Genomic DNA, 24,586 nt, shown 5'->3' with positions numbered 1-24,586 from the left:
CATGGTGACACCCGCTAGCTTTCTCTCCTCGTGTCCGGCTTCTCTGGGGTGGTGTCCCTCTGCATCTCCAAAGGACTGTCCGGCTGTGTGGGCTCTGGTGGCTCTAAAGCTTTTTCCAGGTGGACCCCGCTTAGAGGGCTCCAGAGCGCAACCCCACCTGGAATAGGTGCAGATGCGTCTCCATGGAAACCACCTCATCTGAAGTTGCCCCCCACAACCGGGTGGGTCACATCTCCGTGGACAATGAAAACGCTCCCGCCCAGCAATACTGAATGAGGACTGACGAACATGGCTTTTCTGGGGTGCACCACGGACTCGAACCTGCACAGTGACTTGACCATCACAGGTGTTCTTCAGGGCCTGGTGGGGATGGCTCATGTCTGCTCCTTGTGGCGCCACTGGGGTTTGCTGAGCTCAGGGTTGGGGGAACCCCAAGATGGCTCACTCACATGGCTGGCAAGCCTGCTGACTGTTAGGTGGAAGCTCCAAACGAGCTTTGGGGTGGGACCTCGGTTCTTGCCCTGGGCTATTTGAGTCTCCGGAGGCGTGAGGGTGGGTGGGTGTGGTGGGTGGCGGTGCATGGGTGTTGGTGAGTGGGGGTGTTGGGGTTGGGTGGAGTGGGTTGGGGTGCGTGGGGTGGGTGGGGTGCGTGGTGTGGGTGGGGTGCGTCGGGGTTGGTGGAGTGGGTGGGGGTGCGTGGGGTGGGTGGGGTGGGTGGGGGTGCATGGGTGTGGGTGAGCGTGGTGTGCGTGAGGGTGTGTGGGGGTGGGTGGGTGCGTGGGGTGGGTGTGGTGGGTGGGGGTGTGTGGGTTGGGTGGAGTGGGTTGGGGTGCGTGGGAGTGCGTCAGGGTGCGTCGTGGTGCATAGGGGTGGGTGGGGGTGCGTGGGGGTGTGCGGGATGGGTAGAGCATCCCGAAAGACCCATACGCGGCTTGCGCCGTGCCCTGCTGGCTGAGGTAGGCTCCCATGCCTGCCTAATGCCCTCACGGTGCACGCATGTGAGAGTGGGGCCCGCTCCGCCGGTGGCCGTGCAGGCTGGGAAATGACGGGGCATTACTGAGCATCACCCGGCCTTTGAACCAGCAGTCGCACCCCGAGGGATGCGCAAGGGAGTAGAATACTTACGGTAGCACGTCTGGAGAGGCCCTGCTCTGCAGACCGCTCAGACGCCGGCGAACAAGGGAATGGGGGCTGAAATGAGGCGCGGCCTCCCGGCGCAGTATTCGCAGCAGGGACGAGAGCCCTTTGGCGATAGGGAAGGCACAGACTGCCTTCTCAGTGCCACACGGCGTAAAAACGCGAGTGGCGGAATACTCCACGGAATACGGTAGGACTCTGACCCCCCCCCCACCCCCCCCACCTCCGACAAAACCCAGCTATGGGTCACGGATACACACGTGGTAACAAAAACTTAGAAAATAGGAAGGGCCAAAGAGTTACATAAATTTCAGGAAAATGTTTGTATCTCTGAGGAGGGGAGGGTTTGGAAGACTCTGAGGAGATTCAATGCGCATTGTAAAAGTTCTACCTCACAAATTAGGTGATGGGTCCATCGTGCTTCATAACATTCATTTGTAATTTTCACGAATGAGAAATGCTTAATTTGTTTTTTTTTTTGCACGAGCAGACACCGAGAATTGAAGCCGGTCTCTCGCACGGCAGGCAAGAACTTAAGTTAAAATTTTAAAGAAACCATAAAGCCACAGACACCACACGAAGCGGCAGCTTCCAGCCCAGGACACATGCGCAATCCACCCACCAATCAGCTACGCGCAGCACCTCAGGCTGGGGGGTGGGAGGAGGGGCGGGGGTGTCCCGTACGCATGCGCGCTCTGCCCACCAATCAGCGTCGTGCAGCACCTGCCACCCAGAATACCTGCGTGCTCTACCCACCAGTCAGCGTCGTGCCTGCCTGAGGGGAGGCTGGCTGTGTTCCCGCGCGAATCCTTGCGCCTAGCATTAGTGTCGCGGCAGGGAAGCGGCAGCCTCGGGTGAGGAGCTCAGGTGGGAGCAGCCGCAGTGGCGCAGCTTATCCTTGGAGACTGGTAACTTTGGCTTGCGGCCTTTGGGTTATTTTTTCAGGTGTGAGGAGCGGGAGGCGTTTTTCCAGCTCGGGATTGCGGACGAGTGGCCGTGTGAGGCCGGCGAGGTAAATCTCCCCCGCGGCGTCCCCAGGGCCCCTGACAGGAAAATGGAGGCGACGAACCCCACTGAGGGCAGGGTGTTGAGCAGGAGCGGGCGGCGCGGGGAGTGGGCCCCGTCAGGGCGCCTCGCAGGACCTTCCCTCCGGGCCGGCCCACCGCCGCGCGGCTCTCGCCCTTGCGGCCCCCACGCGCGTCGGGAGCTGTGGGGTGAGGTGGCATCGCCATGCGCGTTACGTTTCCGAGGCGCGCAGGCGGCACAGCGCTCGTCCCTTGTCCGCGCCTCGCGGTGGGCCGCCCTTGGGCCTGCTCGCCGGCGCCCCTCCGAGCCGGGCGGCCGCGGCCGGGTGCGCGGGCCCGGGGCTGCTGAGGCGGGGGCTCCTCCCGGCTGGGGCCCCTCCCGGCTGGGGCCCGCCGCCCCGCGGCCAGCCCGCTCGACTGCCCGAGGAAGCCGCGCGTCTCCGTTGGCGAGGAGAGCCCGTGCTGAGCGTCTCTGCTCCGAAGGTCAGGAAGCGTGAGGATGGTGCCCTCGGGAAAGAACCACGTGGGGAAGGCGAGGAAGCCGGCCGTGGGCGGGCAGGGGCTCGGCGCCTGCGGCCTCGACGCGGAGGACCCGAAGCAGCTGAGCGGCTCGGAGGAGTTCCTGGAAGGTGCGGCCCGGGGCCCGCCGCGCGTTGGTCCTGAAACCACCGTTGTCAACCGCAGCTCCCAAAGCGTGTTCACATCCTTTGTTTCTGTTGGGTCCTCCTTGCCCGGGTGAGGTAGAGGAGATGTGTAGCTTCACCGGCCTTCCGCGTCCTTATCTCTAAAATGCCTACTAGGTGGGTGGTCCTGGGTCCTGGTTCAGTTTACCTGACTTGCAGAAAAAGCGCTGTGTTTAGATGTCTGCTGAAACACTTTTGTTGGCAAAAACCCTAAAAGATCCCAAAGTGGAGAATTACTGTGTTGGGAATGACCGAGGGCGGCCACGGCGGCGCAGTAGGAGTTGTCGCCCGCTGCGCCCGAGACCTGGGCTCGGTGCCCCCCGCCTGCCCATGCCAAAAAAACCTGAATAAAAAAACAAACAATTAAACAAACATGACCGAAATGGCATACTTAAGCTTTAGAAATATCGTTTATTCTTTTATTGTTAATCCAGGAAAGTTTCCAGTAATTGAAAAACATGGGAAGAAAGGGCCTTGTGCTGCCATGATTGAGGAAGATGTGGGGTAATGTATTCAAAATCATTGTTGCCTTTTAAAGTACTGGAAGAACACAAGTACTGTACATATATTTGGCATGTGACATTTCTTCAAAGAAGTATTTTTAGTGAAAAGTTTTTTAATGTAATTTCTTTACAGGGGTAAAGTACAGAATATGTTGGGAAGATTTGGAGGTACGTTTTAGGAAATATTTAAAGAAAATTGTTTTCTACTATAATTGTAGAGTATAAAATGTTAATCAGTGGACTACAAGAGTTATAGTTATATAGGAGTTTGCTTAAGTATTTACTGTGATTCCGCTTCAGAGGTCTTTTTATTTCTAACTGATGTGAAGAGTGAGAATATTAGCATTGATGAGGTAAGAATAATGTTTTTATTTTATATTTGTGTGAGTTTAGGGGACTGGAATAGTAGAAGAAAAGTGAATGGAAAAGTCTTTGTCCCTCTTTATGTTCACAGAGTGACATATATGTGTATGAATATTTACATACATTTAGTATGTACACGTGTCTGTGTGTGTGTGTATATATATATGTATATGTAGCAGTTTCTCATTTACTCAGTTTAGTTATTTTCTATATCTCTTGTGTTATTTTTCCTTGGGGGAGACAGTACAAACTGAAGCCTCTGAAATAATATTTATTGTTTTACTTTAATGAACTATGTAGTTGAGAACTAAAGACAACATTACTAGGTAGTGAGATTATCATCAGATTAAAAAACTTGTAAGTTTAAAATGGAATGTCAAATAACAGTTACAATTAGCAACTGTGCTAGACAATAGTATTCTTTGAAAAGAGTAAGTATTTAGCTCCTCTGTAGAGATAATTCATACAAATAAGTGTTTTTGGAAGATTTGCACTATTTGGTGGTGATAAAGTGTGTTGTGAGCTGTCTTACACATTTATTACTCTAGATGAATATGGGTAGTATAAAATGTGTGCATTAGGAGTTCAACTCCACCATGATTACTGAAAAATAACTCCGGATGGTAGCTCCATGACATAAAAACACGTTTGACAATATATTATTTGAAGTATTAAACATTTTACAAAATGCAGTGTTTATACCTAAAAGTTGTGTGACAGAAGCTCCACGAAAGTATTTGTGTTCTTGAATGGATTTATTTAGATATGTACTTGAAGTAGAATTGGCCTTTGTCTCTTTTAGTAAAAAATATATTTAAAAATATTGCTGGGCCATGGTGACTCGGGCAGGCAGAGTTTTCAACCTGCCATGCCAGAGACCCAGGTTCGATTCCCAGTGCCTCCCCATGCAAAAAAAAAAAAAGTATTGCTGACTGTCTTTTTAAAAATCATTTAAATATTTTTATCTTTTGTGGATTTTGCTTTTTAACAGAATAAGCTTTTCTGTTTTATAAAATAGTTCTAACAATTCATATATATATATTCTCCTAAGTGAAGAGTATTTAATAAATTTAGAAAAAATGTTTTATTAAAAAAAGTGTTTTTTCATGAGGAAATTAAAATCTATTCTTGAGACCCTTTGTATATATTTTAGAAAATAGAAATGGCTTTGTTTAGTACGTTTTTTCTGGCATCCCTAAATTTAAAAATTATGTGGAGTTAGGAAAATTAGGATTGAAATACTACTCACTGAAAGTTTTCTCAGGAAAAAAAGGGAGCAAATATTCTTGCTTTTTTTTTTTAATGATCCCCCTCTTTTTTTACTTAAAAAATACTTTTAAAAATTGTTGTAGTATATATATAACATAAAAATTATTTGAACCATTTTTAAATGCACAATTCTGCAGCAGTTAAGTACATTACCAGTATTGTGTAACTTTTATCACCATTTCCAGAACATTTTCATCATCACGAGCGGAAACTCATTCCCCCATCCCCATCCTTGGTAACAAGTATTTTGCTTTGTCTCTATGAATTTGCTTATGTTAAGAATTTTGTGTATGAGGAATCATACGGCATTTGGCTTGATTTCCTCATCATGATGTCAGGCTTCATCCATGTTGTAGCATGTATAATTTTAAATGCCTTAACAACATTGTTGAACAAACTTGACCCATACTGATTTGAATACGTGGAAACGGTATTTTCTTTAACATTAAGTTTGAATGAATGTTTTGAACACAGTTGACATTAATAAGGCTCTTCTTGCAAAGAAGAAAGGATTGGAAATGTATACCAAGGCTTCTCTCAGAACAAGTAACCAAAGAATTGAACATGTTTGGAAAACACAACAAGAGCAAAGGTAAGTTTATTGAGTCTTTTAGAACCACATTTATATCATTTCTTAGTACTCATGAATTTAAAAATGCTATAGTGTTCTATTTCTTGGCATCTCCAGTAAAGAATATATTTGGCTTGGTTTTTCTCATAAGCAAGCAAGTCCTTTAGTCCTTTAACTTCACTCTGTAGAATTGAGATGTATTTCCTCGAAGTTGATAAAGACCTTCCCCCCCTTTCAAATAATTTAATTTTCTTACTGTATTAAAATAGTGTGTATTCGTTCTAGAAATACTGTAATTTACCTGAATTAAAGGTAAATGTCATAGAAACCATTAGTCAGGTGACAAATTTAACATATTCATCAATGTAGAAAAAGGTCAACCTTATATTATAAATAAGTTGTATATTTTAGCTGAGTTAGACTAGCTGTTCTTCAAAAAGTCTCTGTTGTGCCAAAGTCGAGAAACAAATTAAATGAAATAATCCTGTTTGGAAATCTTATATGATATATATGTATGGCAAACTCATGGAACCTATTATATCAGAACCTGTATTCAGTAGGAGAAAATGAAACATAAACTGCTTGGAGATAAAATGAAATTTTCTGGAAAATTCATACATACAATAATTTCTGGAAAAAATGTATATACATACGATAGCTTTCAAGAGCTAAAGCATGTGAGAGAGCTTCTCTGTTAGCTTGATAAGAAAAAAATACTTTGGGAATCAACATAAATTATACATTTTGTAGTTTCCCACCAGAAAATTTAAATGTTGCTATTATTTCCTTCTTTTTTTAATAGTAGAAATATGTCAGATCTGTTTTATTTTTAATATGTTTATTTCTTTCATGTTGGTATGGAAGATGACAGTGTTCATTATTATGTTTTATAGGCAGAAACTTAACCAAGAATATTCTCAGCAGTTTCTGGCTGTGTTTCAGCAGTGGGATGTAGATATGCAGAAAGCTGAGGAACAAGAAGAAAAATTAGCTGTAGGTATCATAATAGTTTAATAATGAATCTGTTGTAACTGAGGTTCAAGTAGGAATGGAGAACCTAGCCTTGTAGTATATCCATGGAACTAAGCCAGTTTTCGTGAGCTGTTGCTTGCTGTGTTTTGTTCCTGCTGACTGTAAACCAGAGAAGTACAGGCACATACCAAAGTCATAAAAACTCTTGGCCTTTGCTTCCCATGTTGGTTGGGGTGCTTGCATTTCCAAGTGACAGAAATTTGCCAGAGTACAAAAGAAAGACTTACTGATTTATATTAAAGAAATCCAGGGGTGGTTTATCTTCAGGCAGAGCTGGATGGAGGTAGGGAAGGGTCACTCATGCACTGCCACCTGGGTTGTCTCCAGCTCTTACTGGAGTTTCTCAGTGTGGTAAACAAGATCCTTTTTGAAATCTTAGACCTAACTACCATTTTACTTATTTATTTTTCCTTTCAAAGTTTTAGTTTAAGGAAGCTTTAGTTTACTTACATAATTGTCGCTTTTAAAGTTCTAAGTACGTTCTGTTTTTACTTTTAATTAAAATGTAGAAATTGCTCATTTTAGGTAAGCCAAAAGGTAATTATAATTTCTCAGTCCAATCTTACAGAGCATTCCCCAGAAGGTATTCTCTTGGCTTTTGAATGCTTTGCTTTGCAGACTCAATAGAGTCGAGTAAAAACCGACAAGCACCATATCCTAAGGGTTTTCAGAATTGAAAAACTTACATGCAATAGGTACTTACTAAAGTGAACTGACCAACACCGTTAATTACACCATTAATTAGACCATTCCTAACAATCCAGATGCTATTGTTTTTCAACCTTCTGATGACACGATTGGAAAGGATATTATGTTCAAGTTGGTGAGATCCTTGGAGAAAATAGTGTCCTTTGGAGTAGAAGAGTACATCGATTTTAGGTCCAATTCTTGGAAAGTCTTTGGTAGTGAGTTTGGGATAATCAGGGTCCGTGTGTTGTCTTTTCTCATCATACCTTCAATATCAGTTATCTACAAAGTAATAGGTCTTACAGAGAAGAGAAGTGGGTTAAAAGTGACTGCATCGGTTTTTTTCACAGAGTTAGGGAACCCAAAGAATGTATGCTTTTGGGATAGTTTGGATGTGTTCTTAATTTGCTGAATAACCAGTACTTGTCATGTTTACAAAGAAAAACTTCATTTTTGGCTTCAATTTCATAAGCGTATCAGGTGGCAAAGTGGGCCATAATTTAGAAATCAAACTGAACTCATGCTTCCACCAGAAGAACCTGTCTTAAAAGAAAAATATTTTATTGCCAATTGTGCGGCAGCATCGGACCTCAAACTGGGGTAACCACAGTTCTGTACTGTCTGGATCTAGCATGGGTTGGTGCTGTTTTGGGTTTCCATGGAGGAACTGAATGCCACGTGTATCATCAGTGGAGAGGCTAAATGTGTTGGGGTCAACATGGCCCTTGAAGGAATGGCCAATCTCATGAAGCACTGAAAGAAACAAGTTTATGCCTCTGTTGTTTTTAACCCAGATTTCATCCTCATCAAACTGTGCATCTCCTCCAGTACCGGTTCCAGGTCCAATAGCATGGGCTGAAACTCCACTTTTTCCAGCAAAAGGGTAGAAGTCTCACGTGCGCCACATGAAAAAGAATCATGTCAGGCTTAGCTGCATTAATCTTTCTGAATTTCAGGGTGGGTAACATTACTCCACACTTGAAAAGTCTTCTGGATGGCATAGTCTGCGTCCACATGTGCCAGGTCAGGAGTATAATTGTTGATTTTGTAGGTGGTATAACGTTTCTGCCCTACTGGGCACCCACTCATTGTCTTGATATGATGAATGTCTGGCACTCCACGTCAGGCTGTGTGCATCATTACCAAAAGTAGATATGTCCAGTTGCCCAGTCACTTTTACCCAAGAACTGCTTGGATTTTATCTTGCCTGAGGTTCCCACTGGCTTTTCCTTGTTATTGGAAGTCTTTCCATGTTGAGATCATAAAAGGTTCCCAGGTACTTTGGCAAATACCACATCATTTTCTTCTGTATTTGTATTTCTGGTCAGGAACAGATCCAGTAGTAATAAGTTTCAGGGTGAGATTCAGTGCAGAAACGTCATTCTAAACTTCTCCTAAATTGCTTAATGCAGTTAACTCTGTTCCTTTTTAGTCCTAACTACCATTTTAGTAATCCCAGTAGACTGAGTCTCTCAGTAACTCTGGCAGAGAAGTCTTCTAGAGGAGGACTATCACAGATCTAGTTTGTATCATTTGCTCATTCCCGAACCATTGTAGTCAGGACATGGTTTACTGACCATGCTGATGGGGGATGGAAGTCAGCTCTCCCACATACTGCAAAACTGCACAACTTTTTAATTTCATCCTTGGATTGACTAAAATTATCACACATTTCTTACCCACGAGGTCTGGTACTGTTCATGTTGATGAGTTTATTTTGGAAATGTTAAGATCTGAGGTGCATATGAAATATCCACAAGCAGATGTTACACAGACCACTAGATTTGAGTCTAGGATTCAGGGCAGAGATATGGGCTGGAGATAACAAATTGTGGAGTTATCAGCATAAAGGTAACCATAAACGTAGGTAAGAGGACCAAGGAATTGATTATAATTATAAAAAAGAAGTCTAAGGATGAAGCAGCTGTCGAGTACTTCAATGTTTAGAGTTCCAGGAGATGAGCGTTAACCAGTAAATGAACTAGTAGAGAACTGGGTGAAATCAAGTGAAGAAAACTTATTTTTAAGAAAGAGAGAGGAGCAACTCTGTTGTGTGTTGCTGATGGGTCTAATAAGGTGGGCTCGGCAGCATGGAGATCTTTGGTGTCCTATAGAGAGCAGTTTTGGTAGAATAATGAGTGCAAAAGGCTGACGAATAATACAAGAATGGGAAGGAAAAATGGGTAGTCTGAAAAGGAATAGTTTTTCAGTTTTTAAATTTTAAGATTGGAGAAATGACAGCATGTTTGTATGCTGACGGGATTAATCTACAAGAAGAATTTTAATTGTTGGGAAGAGGGAAAACTGATGAATAATGTTGTTGAGAATAGAGGGGATTTAGTGGACATGTGAAATTGTTAGCCTTAGCAAAGAACAAGGATATTTCATCTTTAAGAACAGGAGAAAAGGCCGAGTGTAAAGAATGGATTGGGTGGTGGATCTGATGGTGGAAAATTGAAAGTTTTCTTTGGATTATTTCTATTGAGCGAAGGAAGGTCATCCGTAAAGATAATGAAGGAAGTGTTGCCTTTTGAGGACAGAGTAGAAAATCAGAATAGTTTGAGAGCGGGCCAGTGAAATGGATTAGGGAAGTCAAATTACCAAGCAGCATTAGGGTCCAGTTAAGGTGAGTGATAGTCATCAGAGTATCATGACTATCAAGTAGCACCAGTTTTTCTCCAGTAATGACTAGCTGCATTGTAGGGAGAATAACTGGAGAGTTTTGGGTTCCATGGTTTATGTTTAGCCGAACAAGCATAAGAGTAAAAAGGGGAGTGGTTATTAAGATGGACCATGGAATTCAAACTGGGGAAAGAGAAAGTGATGGGATGGGGAGAATGGGATCGGGGATAGTGGAAAATAGTAGCATGGATGAATTTTAGGTCCTGGTAGATTTTTTTTGAGTTCTAATACTGAAGAGAGTGAACTAGAAAAGTAGAGAGGTAGTTGGTGAATAGTGATGAGATATCTGGAGAAACAGTGTATATAATGGTTAGAGCCTGAACTTTGGAACCATACTATTTGGGATCAGATTCTGGTCTCACCAGTTGCTAACTGTGAAACCATGGACAAATGATCTCTGTGTGTGAGTTTCCGCCTGTATGAAAGGGATACCTATGTCATTGGGTTGTTTTGGGATAAATAAATCCATACATACTAAGTTTTTAAAGTATCCAGAGCAGTATCTGACACATAGTATTATGAGATTAGTTATTGGTAATGATAAAATCTAGACTATGACCATGTAAATGAAGGGCAGGACAAAAATCATTAGTGGAGAGAGTAAGTTAAGGAATAGAAAGGCCAGTATTACAGGAGGATCATCTATCTGTGAATATTGAAACCAAGAATTAAGACATATTTTGAATATTGCTAAGAAAGAATGTTGCCTACTTAATAACTGGTAAGATTATTGTATTTTTTTGTGTATTAATAGCAAAAATTATCTGAATTTGGTCCTAATAGTTGGTAAAACAGAAAATGTTAAAAGGATTGATTTTAAAGTTATTCCTTTATGATAGAATTATTTTTTGCTATGCCTGAAATTTTACAGAAATTGTTGTCACTTGTTTCTTTTATATTTGTAGAGTATGTTTCGGCAGCAACAAAAGGTTTTTCAGCAATCTAGAATTGCTCAAAGCCAGAGACTGAAAACAATTAAACAGTTGTATGAGCAGTTCATAAAGGTCTGTTGTATTTGTTAACATTATACGTTCTTATAAAACTGTAATGTATATATGAAGGTAGAAATTTTTTATTTATGGAAATAGTCAAATGGATTTAACTAAAAATGACATTTGATACTTTACTGATACTTCATTGATATTTTATTAATACTTTAATCATAGTGTTCAGTCACTTTTTTTGGAGAGTAGCAGTAAATATATAATGAAAAATAGAAAGCCTATCAATCATTTCCAGGTAGTCTTTTACTTGTTTTGTATTTCTCAGGGTTTGTTAAGGAGGAAATACCCATTGAAAATAATAGCTATTTTCAAACATCATTATATGTTTTATGGCATATTAGCTTTGAGAATTATTACTACTAAAAATGGCTGTACCGCATCAATTTATCATTGTAAGAGATGGCCCAGATGCCAGATGTACAATAGCATGAAAAAACTATCTGAGGTTTAAACATCTGTGGATTATCTGCTGTCACATATGCGCAATAGCAAATTGTGGTCTGACACTGATCTTGTTCGTGCATATATATGCTTATTTTTTAGTAGCTATCCACAGGAGTTTCATGAAACACTGAATATACTCCTTTTATTTATTTATTTATTTTGCATGGGGAGGCACCGAGAATCAAACCCGGGTCTCCAGCACAGCAGGCGAGTACTCTCCCTGCTGAGCCACTGTGGCCCACCCTGTAACTCCTTTTATTTTGATGGCAGGTTCTTTTTATCTGGTTTAATACATGTTAATGTCATTCTTCTAAATTGATTTTGGGGATGTTCTGAGTAAACTAGCAAAATAATTTCAAAATATTTTTAAAATAACTGAAATTATATATATATATAAACACAAAAGAATTATTTTTTACATGTTTTCAACTAGATATAGTTGACCTGCTCTAATGACCCCTGAAAACCATTTATTAATTTGTGTGAAGGATTGATAAAGTACTAGAGAAGATGACTTTAAATGTTATCTCTATTACCTCTTAGGGCAGGAACTTGAGTATTATCTTTGACTGTTTCATTGCTCTTATCCTTCACATCTAGTTATTATTAGACCCTGTAATTTTTACTTCTATTATGGTTTTTTATTTCCTTTAATTCCCACTGCTAATGCTGTAGTTCAGTATAAATCTTAAATGATTGTTCTGTTCTGCCATCCATAGTTTGTGGGTACTCCATAATAATATCTTTCTAAAACATATCTCTTCCCTCTTGAAAAACTGTTAATAGTTTTCCGTTCTAAATTCTTAGGTATTCAAGATCCCCTCTCCCCATAAACATGACTTTTTTTTTCTTTTTTTTTTTTAACATGACTCTTTTTAAATCCTTCATTTACTGCCTTCTTCTTTCACTCCTACCTTCTCCGGATTAATTGCTTTCTCTAACTCACCATATATTTCCATGCTTTTGCTTGTGCTCTTCCTCTAGAAGACTTTTAAATCCTTTTTCTTTACCTGTTGACATATTCTTCTGCTAGCTAAACTGGAATTAAACCCCATTTTCCACTATACACTACAGCATACTGTGTTTCCATACCTATTATAAAACTTGTGTTATTTTTATATTTCTTCTCACTAGAATAAGGGAGAGATCATGTATTACTAATTTTTTAGTCTTCCGCAGCACTTACCACGGTAATTTTTACATTTTAACATGGTAATTTTTACATTCATTAGAACACTATTTATCGAATGGATCGTAAAGATTGAAAACAAATTTTCCTTTTCATAACTTGAAAAAGAAAAGGTCATAGTACATTCCTACTAATGAAATCATACCACATTAACTGTTAGTCATAATAAGTGGGTTATTACCCAATATTTAGAAAGCCTACTAGAAATACTCAAAATTATGCCACATTAACTGTTAGTCATAATAAGTGGGTTATTACCCAATGTTTAGAAAGCCTACTAGAAATACTCAAAATTATGGTATTTATTGATAAGGGACTTCCAGTCTTGTCTTTTTTGTTCCATTTTGACCTTACCACCAGTTCATTAACCCATTTTTTTTGAGCAAAATAAATAACTGTTGTACCTCCTATAATAGTTGACTGAAATGTGACATTTTTTATTCCTTTAGTGGGTATTTTTGTCTTCAGGTATTATTCGGAATATATTTTTATTTGGAATAAAGAGTGAGCATTATTGGTTTATTTAACATTTTTTACTTTTGAAAATTAATTGTACAAGTTTAAACCTGATATGAAAAGTGGTATGGCTTGTAACTTTCTGTTTTAGAGTGTGGAGGACCTGGAGAAGAGTCATGAAAATCATCTAACTGGTGCAGAAAATGAACTTAGAAAAGAAATGGCTGTATTGCAAAGAAGATTTATGATGGACACTGTGAGTAGTTATATTTAAAATTGGAAAACTAAGGATTAATGTAAGCATTGAAATATTTTATTTGCTGAAATATGTATAACACTTATCTAAATATTAAACAGATGTTTAATATCTTCTTTCATGTAACAGCAGCAACAAGAGATGGCAAGCGTTCGAAAGTCTCTTCAGTCCATGTTATTCTGATGATTCTTTGATGAAAGAACTTGAACCTAAGTAATATGATACAGTTACAACATTAGCTTAAGGGACATACATTAGTCTATATTGTGGTTTAAAAACTCTGGTTTAAATTACTGTATCTTGTTAAATAACTTTTTGTTAAATTACTATATCTTGTTAATCATTAGCTTTTTGTTAAATACAAGACTCCTTTTCCCTCACCCCAATAAAATATAAACAGTTATGTGAACAGCAACAAGTTTGAAAGTTGTATTTATAAAGCTTTCAGTTCCTTGGTAGTACTAGTGGATTTTTCTCCCTAAGACTGTTACTTAATTTTTATCAGTAAGAATGATTTACTTTTAGGTTTTGGCCCCATTGGATCTGTATCAGTCCTAAAAGTATGCAAGGTTAAATTGTTCTTCTTTAAGAAAAAAAAATATTAATAAAGAATGCAAAGTATTTTACATGTACATCCTTTTGGATTGTTAGAGCCAATTCTAATAAGATCTCAAAAGAAAATCTATAATAAAATTAAAGACAACTTAAGTTTGTGTTATAGAATAAAATAAACTGCTAAAAATCACTAAGACAAAGGAACCAAATATATAAATATTAGTTCTCAGATACGGAGTTTTAAATGTCTTCCATAGAGACATCAAAATGCCATTTAATTGAGTTTGGCTACACTTAAATAACATATGCTCAAGAGCTTGCTATTCAGTTTATGGTTGTTTACCTCCTCATCCTCAGAATTGAAATTTTTTTCTCTGGTCTTGTTTCTAACCAATTTATAGACTTTTATTCTTTTACCCTGATAAAAATATCATGAAGGAAGGCTTCACAACTGAAAGACATAATGGAATCTGCAGGACTTATGTTTTATATTCAAGTATAATCTTATTCGATATACTAGCCTCTCGCAAAAGAGGAATTTCCTTCACTCTTAGGTTCCCCTAACTGCTTCTCCTCTCATCCTTGGGCTATTAGTCAATATGCTTGTGAACCTGTTCAGGTGCTTGATGACATGCAGTCTTGAAGATACTTAAATGAAGGTGTCTTGAAATTTGCAGGCACAAAGCACTAAAGTATGCCATCATATCAAATGAAGCAATGACCTAAAGAAACAAACAAAAAATAAACAGGATCATAATCTGTCATTCTGAAGCAGCAGCTATTTTTCTGTTTCCCTCCAAATCTTTATCTTAACATAAAATTCTGAAAATATGACATTATAGAATACCTTAATATATTTCCTGGTAGAACTTCACTAATAGTCCTCTGGAATATGCATGGTACTTTTACAGAAACTGATGTCAGAGAGGTAAAAGGACAAGACCAAAGCTAGCAAGTAACAGAAGCCAGGCCTTCTGACTTGACATTTCTCAACATTCTGCTGTGAAATGAAGCCTCAAATTTTCTTCTAGAAGGGGCTATCAGTCATAATCTGTATGAACGCATTTATCGGATAATTTTCTTATTCCTTTGAGATTAGTTTTAAGACGGTAAAAGGCCTAGAAAAGATAGCAATATTGGGAGGCATATATGAAATTGTGTACACAAAATTAAGGGGGAAGGTATACTATTGAGAAACTTTGCTCACAGACCAGGGGCAAGTGCTTTTCTTCAGAAAATGAAGCCCAGGAGAAAAAGGAGCCTCACAACTCTGCCATAGGAGAGGGAATCTTCCTCACTCAAAAGGGTTGAAAATCTCTGTATCATCCCTCTGACTTTACCTGAAAAGCTCCATTTTGGCTCTTTTCTCTCTGAAGCAGGTACCTATGCCCTGGCAGAGGTACTAGGGATGCCTAAGGAACCTGTTTTGTTTGGTTCACATAGTGTTTTTTTTTTTTTGATAGGCTCTCATATCCCTCATTTCCGTCTTTGTGTTGTTTTTGTTATATGCTACCTCTTCATTTTTATGTATTCATATAATAGAAATATGATAATTTCTTACTCGGTTGTATAGAATGTCTAAATCTTATAGGAAATAAACGGTACCATACTTTGGGGTCTTGCATTTACCCATGTGATTACTTTTACTATAGATCTGAACTTCTCCATACTGCTCCAAGTACCACCTAGTGTTTTAAAGAAAGATTGAATTTAACTTCTATAAACAGGGGCATCCTCGGTCACCACACTGTTATAAACCAACCTGTGCTGGTTTGAAAGGAAGTATGCCCCCTAAGAAAAGCCATGTTTTAATATAAATCCCATTTCATAAAGGTAGAATAATCCTTATTCAATACTGTATATTTGAAACTGTAATGAGATCATCTCCCTGGTTGATGTGATTTAGTCAAGAATGGTTGTTAAACTGGATTAGGGGATGACATGTCTCCACCCATTTGAGTGGGTTTTGATTGGCTTGCTGGAGTCCTATAAAAGAGGAAACATTCTGGAGGAAGGGATTCAGAGAGAGCAAAACGATGTAGCCATGAGATGCGGAGAGTCCACGAGCCAGCAACCTTTGGAGATGAAGAAGGAAGACGCCTCCCGGGGAGCTTCATGAAACTGGAAGCCAGGAGAGTAAGCTAGCAGATGACGCTGTGTTCGCCATGTGCCCTTCCAGCTGAGAGAGAAGCCCTGACTGTGTTCGCCATGTGCCTTCTCACTTGAGAGAGACCCTAAACTTCATCGGCCTTCTTGAACCAAGGTATCTTTCCCTGGATGCCTTAGATTGGACATTTCTATAGACTAGTTTTAATTGGGACATTTTCTCAACCTTAGAACTGTAAACCAGCAACTCATTAAATTCCCCCTTTTAAAAGCCATTCCGTTTCTGGTATATTGCATTCCGGCTGTTTGAAGTTTTAGCAATTGATATTTTAGTTATGTTAGCAGTTCCATTTGGTAATAAGTATCCAAGTGCACTAAAAGAGACCCTACTTGGAATTTCCAGATATTTTGAAAAATAACTCACTATATCTTAAATTTGGGTTGAGAGCTGTAAAAATATTTATAGTGAATAGCAAATCAAAGGAAATTATTCAGATTTTCAAATACTTTCTGGAATATTGCCTGAAAACTTTTTCCTTAGCCACCTGATTCACTGCATGATTTCTTTTAGTGCACTTTAATGTGTAATTAAAGTTGAAGGTCAGGGAAGTGCAGAGGTAGGGAAAAAGAGAGCAAAATAGTGCAGAAACCTCATCAATTGAAGACAAACCATAAAGATAACATCCCAATAACAAAAAAAGTTTAATAATGTTCTATTTAACCAATATGTAATATGATTTTTTTTCTCAGATGGCTAAAGTCTCAATATTTTATTCAGTATTTTACAAGCATTGAGTACAAATTAACATATTATCTGCACTCCTATCTTAAGTAGGATATAATCAATGGAAATGAACCTTTGCTTGATGATTCAGAGTCGTCATTTGAACACAGATTATGCACTATCCTCAAGAGCTATAGAGATAGAGGAGGTTGCTTGCTTCTATAGCCAAAATAGTCTCAGAATCCTGAGCTTGGGTAGTACCATCTCTTCTGTTTTGTTTCCTCAATTAGCTGACAGTTCTTGCTGCAGTTAATGCCCACTGTTCTAGTTTGCTACTCCTGGAATGCAACACATCAGAGATGGATTGGCTGTCAATGAAAGGGGATTTATTTAGTTAACATATAAGTTCTTCAGAGGAAAGGCAGCTAACTTTCAATTGAGGTTCTTTCTCACATGGAAGGGCACAAGGCGATCTCTGCTGGCCTTCTCTCCTGGCCTCTGGGTTCCAACAACTTTCCCCAGCGTGATTTCTTTCTGCATCTCCCAAGGCCTGGGCTAAGCTGGGAGGACTGAGATGAGGTATGCTGAGCTGCTTGGGCTGTGCTGTGTTGAGCTCTCTCATTTCAGCACCAGCCAATTAAGTCAAACATCATTCATTGCAGCAGGCATGCCTCCTAGCCGACTGCAGATGTAATGAGCAACAGATGAGGTTCACACGCCATTGGCTCATGTGTACAGCAATAGAACTAGGTACCTTCACCTGGCCAAGTTGACACCTGAACCTAACTACCACACCCACCTTTGCTAGTGCTAACCCTATCCTACTTGTCAATTATCTGATATAAACTGGGAAGAATTTTATAATTTAACAAGCATGATTAAGTAGGAGAAACTAAAGAATAGAGTCCTTTGAGCAGAGTAAATTGATTTTTGATGCTGGATTTTAGGGGAGAAAGGCATAGTTGTTTTTGAGGTATGCAGTTGTGTTTTCCATGATTTAGGTTGGATACCTGACCTCCATATATGTGGGCCATTTCTACACACAATAAAATGATCCACAGCTTAAAATAATTCAGATTATATTCATAACAATACTGGTATCTCACTGAAATGGTTCTTAAGCATTGTGTTGTTTCCTGACATCTGCTGATAAATAAAAATCTTAGCATAGTGCTCACTTACCATTGCTATCCAGAGAACAACATATTCATCTACAAAATTATTAAAGTACTGATCTAAAAATAAAAACCAGGCCCAATAAACACAGTGTCTTGAAGGTATAGTTCACTTTTGGTCATATGAGCTACCTATAAAAAAAAAAGTATAATTTCACTATTAAATGTTTTAGCTTTTACTTTAAGAACTGAGAATTATGACTTTAATTGAATATTAAGACAGATAAGGATCAAGAGGCCATTTAATCTCACATTTCATGTGGGAATACGGACTCTAAAATTTTCCAAATTCAAGACTGGATAGGGTATTAAAGTTTATAATATAAAAATTCCTTGATCTTAGAAGTTGTTAAAGAATTACAGCAAAGCAAATAATGAAAAGTGCTTACTATAGAGGGAGGCGTGTCTCTCTCTGAATATATTAAATCATTATCATAGTTTTGCCAGTTTTATTTGGAGCACCATTTATGGTGATGATACCCCACAAAAAAAAAACCCAACCCACTGTATGAAATAGTTTCTAGCCTTATGTTTGAGGCCCAATACATTATACAAAGTGTTTATTATTTATACATTATTATAAACAAAAATTTAAAAATTTCTTACCACCAATTTTTGTGCAACTTTAGCGAAGACACATCCAAACATGAGGGTATAAAGACAAGGATGTTTTTCAAACACATTAGTTGCTGACTTTTTGTAGATCATTATTGCCAGTATGATAATTAGTCCTATGTGGAGTCCAGGTGACAAGACACTGGTGCCCTAATAAAGTGGAAAATGAGCATCACATGCTGACATTGCATCTATTACACTGAAAACATTTTTTGAACATCCATTTTGTGCTAGGAACTAGAGACCTAAAAAAGAGTATGGCATAGTGTATGGCCTAAAGGCATATATGGACTAGAGCTGTGCTTTCTTCAAACTTCCACAGAACCCCAGGGTAACACAGAGATGTTTGATGTTTGACATTCATCTCAAACGTAGATGTTTGACAACAGTTTTATTTTTTTTAATTAAAAATTTTAAATGCCAAAAAACACCAAAAAAAAGCAAACATTCTTAAGTTTGGATCATTCCGTTCTACATATATAATCAGTAATTCACAATGTCACATAGGTGCATATTCATCATCATGATCATTTCTAGGAACACTTCCATCTATTCAGAAAAAGAAAAACAGAAAAAAATTTATACATACCATATCCCTTACCCCTCCCTTTCATGGATCACTAGCATTTCAAACTAAATTTAACATTTGTTCCCCCTATTACTTATTTTTATTCCATATGTTCTACTCATCTGTTGACAAGGTAGATAAAAGGAGCACAAGGTTTTCACAATCATACAGTCCACACGTTGTGGAAGCTATATCATTATACAATCATCTTCAAGAAACATGGCTACTGGAACACGGCTCCACATTTTCAGGCAGTTCCCTACAGCCTCTCCATTACATCTTGACTAAAAAGGTGGTATCTATCTAATGCATAAGAATAACCTCCAGGATAACCTCTCAACTCTGTTTGGACTCTCTCAGCCATTGACAATTTATTTTGTCTCATTTCACTCTTCCCCCTTTTGGTCGAGAAGGTTTTCTCAATCTCTTAATGCTGAATCTCAGCTTTTCTAGGGGTTTTCTCAACCCCTTGATGCTGAGTTTCAGCTCATTCTAGGATTTCGATCCCACATTGCCAGGAAGGTCCACACCCCTGGGAGTCATCTCCCATGTAGAGAGGGGGAGGGCAGTGAGTCTGCTTGCTGTGTCGGCCCAGAGAGAGAGGCCACATCTGAGCAACAAAAGAGGTTCTCTTGGGGGTGACTCTTAGGCCTAATTTTAGACAGGCTTGACCTATCCTTTGTGGGGTAAGTTTCATATGAACAAATTCCAAGACTGGGGGCTCAGCCTAAAGGTTTGGTTGTCCTTACTGCTTGGGAAAATATCAAGAATTCAACTTGGCGAAGTTGAATTTTCCCCCTTTCTCACCATTCCCTGAAGGGGACTTTGCAGATACTTTTTTATTCACTGTTCAAATCACTCTGGGATTTATCAGGGCATTACTCTGGACAAACCCACAAAATCTCATGTCCTACTCAAGGTTCCATTTACTTATGGTGTTCAATATAAGTTATATTAGGAAATGCACTAGTCAAAATATAAATTTTGTACCAAATAAACATTTTTTTCCTTTAGTCTCACACATAAGTTGAAATTTTAAAATACTAGTTACCATCTATTTTCAGGACCCTGCAGTAATGCCATTCCTTTGTTCTTCCTCATGCAAAAACATTTTTTAAACTTGTACATTTTGACTACAATTTTATATACATACAAATGCTTCATACCAATAATCAGCTAACAATGTGATTTATTCTATACCATATTTTACTACATTCAACACTTGGACTGCCAAGTTAAAATTTTTGTGCAGATAGTGAAATAAAGCTTATCCTGCCAATTCTTCAAAATATCTGCACCACTGATTAGGAAGAATTTAACTGGCTTGTTCTTTATCTGTACACCCTCCTCCCCAATTTCTTTTTTTTTTTTTTTGCATTCAGATTGCAAACACCCTCTTATGTAAAATTGTGCAGTTTAGTTCATTAAATTTTCATCTTTTCAGTTTCAGTATTTTTTTCAGTGCTGCTTATCTCAATCAAAATACTGAAAAAAAATAGGTATTAAATCTTACTAAATCTAAAGCTACCAATTAAATTTGTGTTAATTAGAAAGCTTTATTCATGTTCATATAAATATTAGAAATCAAAACTAAAAAATTATTCTAATGTGCTTTGTTTTATATATTATGATTCTATAATGTTAAAAATGTTGGAAAATCACCAATTTAAAAGTCTGAAATGTACTGCCTTCCTGGCCATAGTGTTTGGTTTTCTTAAGCCTTCCTTCAAATATCTAATAATCAGTACCCAACTAAATCTTATGTTCTTTAATGGAACCTGTATTTCAGCTAGTGTTCTATTATATCATTCATGATCAAGCAACATAATAAACTTTATGCAGAAGAGTGTACTGAGATCCACAGACAAAACACCTCAAGAAATAAATTTTTCCAAATATATCAAAACTTCTATATGTAAATGAATTTTATACTTTGCTTTTGAATTGTGCATAAAATGCATTAATAAAGAATTTAAATTGTGAGACTTCTTTGGAAATAACCTTTTATAGCTTACGAGTAATATAAAAGATGTGAATTTTTTTTTTTAACTAAAAATAGGATATCTCATGTTTACTCATCTTATTAAATCTGTCTCCAAATGACTTTGGCTGTTTCCCAAAGTCAAATCTATCCTTAGAGGACAAAAATTTTGTACTAAAGAACTGAAGAAATTCAAGAGAATGTGGTATAGCTTAAAGTAATCTTTAAAAGGTATGCCCACAGTATATCATTTTTAAAAACCTGGTAAAAAATGCTGGCTCTTTCCTAGTTTAAAGTATAGAAGTTCTTACAAAATATAAATAAATGAAAAAGTATTTACAGCATGAGCAGGGTGTAAGGAACACAAGCACAAGGTGTACCCACTCAACTTAAGAATTAAAACTAAAACTTTTACCTTTAAAAAATATTAGTTCTTTTAAGTATATTTCAGTGATTTTTCAATACAATTTATTTGGTGAATAATAAGTTGCCACATGGATAAAATTACTGACCTCTTAGCAGCTTTCCTGCCTTTGACTCAGGAACTCATTCCCCACTATTCCTCTCCTCCCCTCTTATATTCAAGGATATAAAATGCAAGAAAACAAATGCTGACTCTTAATTATGTACAGTAAAAAACAGCAGATGGTTAAATGGAATATCGGAAAAGTCTACTCCGAGCGCGGCTGTAAAAAGATAAAAATGCTCTATCATCAGGCCAAACTCTTTAAAATGCTTTTGTACAATGACTAAAATTGAACATTGGCATATTTTTAGTATCTCTTTATAGCTGCTGCGAAAATATAAAATTAATACTGAAAGATGAAATTAACATCTTACTGCTATAGTCGATCCATTCTTGCCAACGCCACCATGGAGGATAACATGGAAATAATTTGAACAGGAAAAAATTGCTCCACCTACTACTCCAAGAACTGGAAAGATCTTCCATTTTATTTCTAGAATGGGTATCTTTAGGGATAGAGGGAAAAACACCAAATCATTAAAAAACCAAAATTTCTTTTCTTATTAAATAGTAAAGAAACATTATGATGTGGTTTTACACAATGAGCTCTCCGTTTTTGTACAACCAAACCTTCAATTTCAGAAATACAGCCTGAAGTGATAACTTTTGCTGAAATGGTTTGATTCATTAAGTGAATAATGAATCCACCAAATTCAGCTAAGTCTAATTATACTTTATTTAACAAGCCTTCATTTGACTAAGAGCAACATGAAAAAGGATGGTTCACTCTAATTTAGTAGCCTTGAGAAGACAGTATCACAGGAAAAGCAGACACCATGATCTGCATCATAAATGTGACAAATAGGATTTATGTACATGTAAACATTTTGTGTGTAGTTAACATTTCTAGGTTTAAATTATCTAGCAATATATTTACCTGCCGGGCAATTGCAGTTCAAGAGAACTTCCAAAGGCAGCAAAGGATTAAAAAAAAAAAAAAAAAAGTAAAAATGAAATTCTAGAAGCTATAGGCTATTGTCCTATGAAATTAGTCTTTGAAATACTGTACGAAAAACTGGTGGAAACTACAGGTTAAGAATTAAATTTAAAAACCTATATCAAAAGTAACTTTTTGCTGAGAATAAACATGTTTTCTTTCTATGGTACTGCTAAAAAGTTGAATGAAAGGATATTAAATTTAAGTTGAATTCTTCCCCAGTGTTCACATCGTTGTAACTACATCAGAATTCCGTATTTAAGACAACCACATCTGACTTAATGAACGGACCTGCCTACGTGCTTCTAGGTCCACATTCACCTTATTATTATGGTTGTTGGCTGACACACAGACATAAGCATCCCTTCCCTCTAGTGTATTGTACAGGTCTATGATAGCATATCCTTGAAACTTTAATTTATTCTTAATTAAACAGAAGGTATATGAATGCCTCAAGGGAAATGTATACTACTTTTTTAAATATCCCTGAAGTCTATTTCTGAGCCTACTGCTATGATTCTGATACTGAATGCCACAGGGAAACCTCTTACTGTTTTACTGGAGGTATGCAGCTTAGTGATTAAAACCAGAGCCTGGAATCAATCAGCTTAATTCTTAGCAGCAGTACTTTACTATTGTTCTAGTTTGCTAGCTGCCAGAATGCAACACAGCAGAGATGGATTGGCTTTTAATAAAAGGGGATATATTTTGTTAGTTCTTCAGAGGACAGGCAGCTAACTTTCCACTGAGGTTCTTTCTTACACAGAAAGGCACAGGGTGATCTCTGCTGGCCTTCTCTCCAGGCCTCTGGTTTCCAACAACTTTCCCCAGGTGATTTCTTTCTGCTTCTCCAAAGGCCTGGGCTGAGCTGCGAGTGCTGAGATGAGGTCTGCTGAGCTGCTTGGGCTGTGCTACATTGAGCTCTCTCATTTACGCACCAGCCAATTAAGTCAAACATCATTTCATTGCAGCAGGCACGCCTCCTAGCCGACTGCAGATGGAATCAGCAACAGATGAGGTTCACGTACCATTGGCTCATGTCCACAGCCACAGAACTAGGTGCCTTCACCTGGCCAAGCTGACAACTGAATTTAACTACCACAACTAGCTATGTGTCCTTGAACAAATTACCCATCTAGGCCTTAATTTCCTTATTTGTAAAAGAGAATGATAGTTATCTATTTCATAGGACTGTTCTGAGGGTCTGATGAAACAATCATGATAAAATGTTTGAGTTTATAATAAGCACTAGCTAAATACTAGTTGTTGGCTGTTTGTATTATCCTCATTCTTCTTTACACTGTGGGCAGGTAGTTGTGAGTCAGCCAGTGTTGTGGACTTAGGTTGTGGTTACAGAATAGCTTAGATATTCATTATTATAATCTTTATAATGTTTTCCCATGTGTGCTACTTAGGAGCTATTATGTACCCCACAAAAGGCCACATGTTATTAATCTACCCCTGTTGGGCCAGACGTATTGTAGGTGAGACCTTCTGGTTCAATTGAGATGTGGCCCCGCCCAATCAGGGTGGGTGTTAATCCTTTTATTGGGGTCCTTTGTGAGAATAACAGAGAGGAATCTTTCGTCCACAGAAGCAAGAAGGACCCAAGCGAGAAGGAGCTGAGAAAAAGAGCTAAAAACAAAATGTGGGAGAGATGGGCCAGCATACGTTGCTGTGTGACAGAGGAACCCTGCATGTCATCTGCCTTTTCTTGTTGATGCCTTAATTTGGATATCTTTCATGGCCTTAGAATTGTAACCTGTAATCTAATAAATACCCATCATTAAAAGCCAGTCTGTTTCTGGTATTTTACATTTAAGCAGCTTGAGCAAACTGAAATACTATGCTATACTTGAAATTATTACAGTGGCCTCCTAAGAACCAACTTTTATCAAAATACTGAGGTCACCAACCAAGAAGAAAATAAAAACACTCCTTCATATAGCACCTCATAGCTTAAAAAAATACAAAAATTGGCAACTTTTCTTTTCTACTATGGATTTTCTTTCCTACTATGAATTTTGGCCTGGACAAGGTAGTTCAACTGGTATATTTAATTTTGTACTAGGGAACTGTTTTCTTCTATGTGGTAATA

At 38.4% G+C, this 24,586-nt stretch overlaps 2 protein-coding genes and 1 pseudogene across 5 annotated transcripts in view; 1 reads left to right on the top strand and 2 right to left on the bottom strand.

Annotated features, from left to right (window-relative positions):
• Positions 1-229: 229 nt before the first annotated feature.
• Positions 230-24,284, top strand: LOC143642868 (synaptonemal complex protein 3-like). Of its 4 annotated transcripts, none has more exons than XM_077111801.1 (10): positions 230-346; positions 2,083-2,149; positions 2,646-2,791; positions 3,280-3,349; positions 3,482-3,516; positions 5,455-5,572; positions 6,445-6,544; positions 10,858-10,956; positions 13,197-13,301; positions 24,083-24,284. In XM_077111801.1, the coding sequence occupies exons 1-10, from the start codon at positions 289-291 to the stop codon at positions 24,125-24,127; spliced, it is 843 nt and encodes a 280-aa protein (XP_076967916.1). In that variant the 5' UTR covers positions 230-288; the 3' UTR covers positions 24,128-24,284. The 4 variants fall into 4 exon arrangements, with proteins under 4 accessions (XP_076967916.1, XP_076967915.1, XP_076967918.1 ...); XM_077111800.1 differs by lacking the exon at positions 24,083-24,284 and adding an exon at positions 13,431-13,712 and having other exon boundaries at positions 233-346; XM_077111803.1 differs by lacking the exons at positions 230-346; positions 24,083-24,284 and adding exons at positions 1,909-1,991; positions 13,431-13,712 and having other exon boundaries at positions 2,651-2,791.
• LOC143690350 (macrophage metalloelastase pseudogene) lies at positions 7,266-8,972 on the bottom strand (annotated as a pseudogene).
• The window catches only part of LOC143642862 (cholinephosphotransferase 1-like), a 30,369-nt gene continuing 19,119 nt past the window's right edge, over positions 13,337-24,586 (bottom strand). The window contains 6 exon segments of the mRNA XM_077111790.1: positions 13,337-13,510; positions 14,468-14,578; positions 17,869-17,936; positions 17,939-17,993; positions 18,468-18,626; positions 21,866-21,997. Of these exon segments, the coding sequence (XP_076967905.1) occupies positions 13,466-13,510; positions 14,468-14,578; positions 17,869-17,936; positions 17,939-17,993; positions 18,468-18,626; positions 21,866-21,997 (570 nt within the window). The 3' untranslated portion in view covers positions 13,337-13,465.

This window comes from Tamandua tetradactyla, chromosome 7 (genome assembly GCF_023851605.1).
Source record: "Tamandua tetradactyla isolate mTamTet1 chromosome 7, mTamTet1.pri, whole genome shotgun sequence".
Lineage (NCBI taxonomy): Eukaryota > Metazoa > Chordata > Mammalia > Pilosa > Myrmecophagidae > Tamandua > Tamandua tetradactyla.
This window is presented reverse-complemented; position numbering and strand designations above follow the sequence as displayed.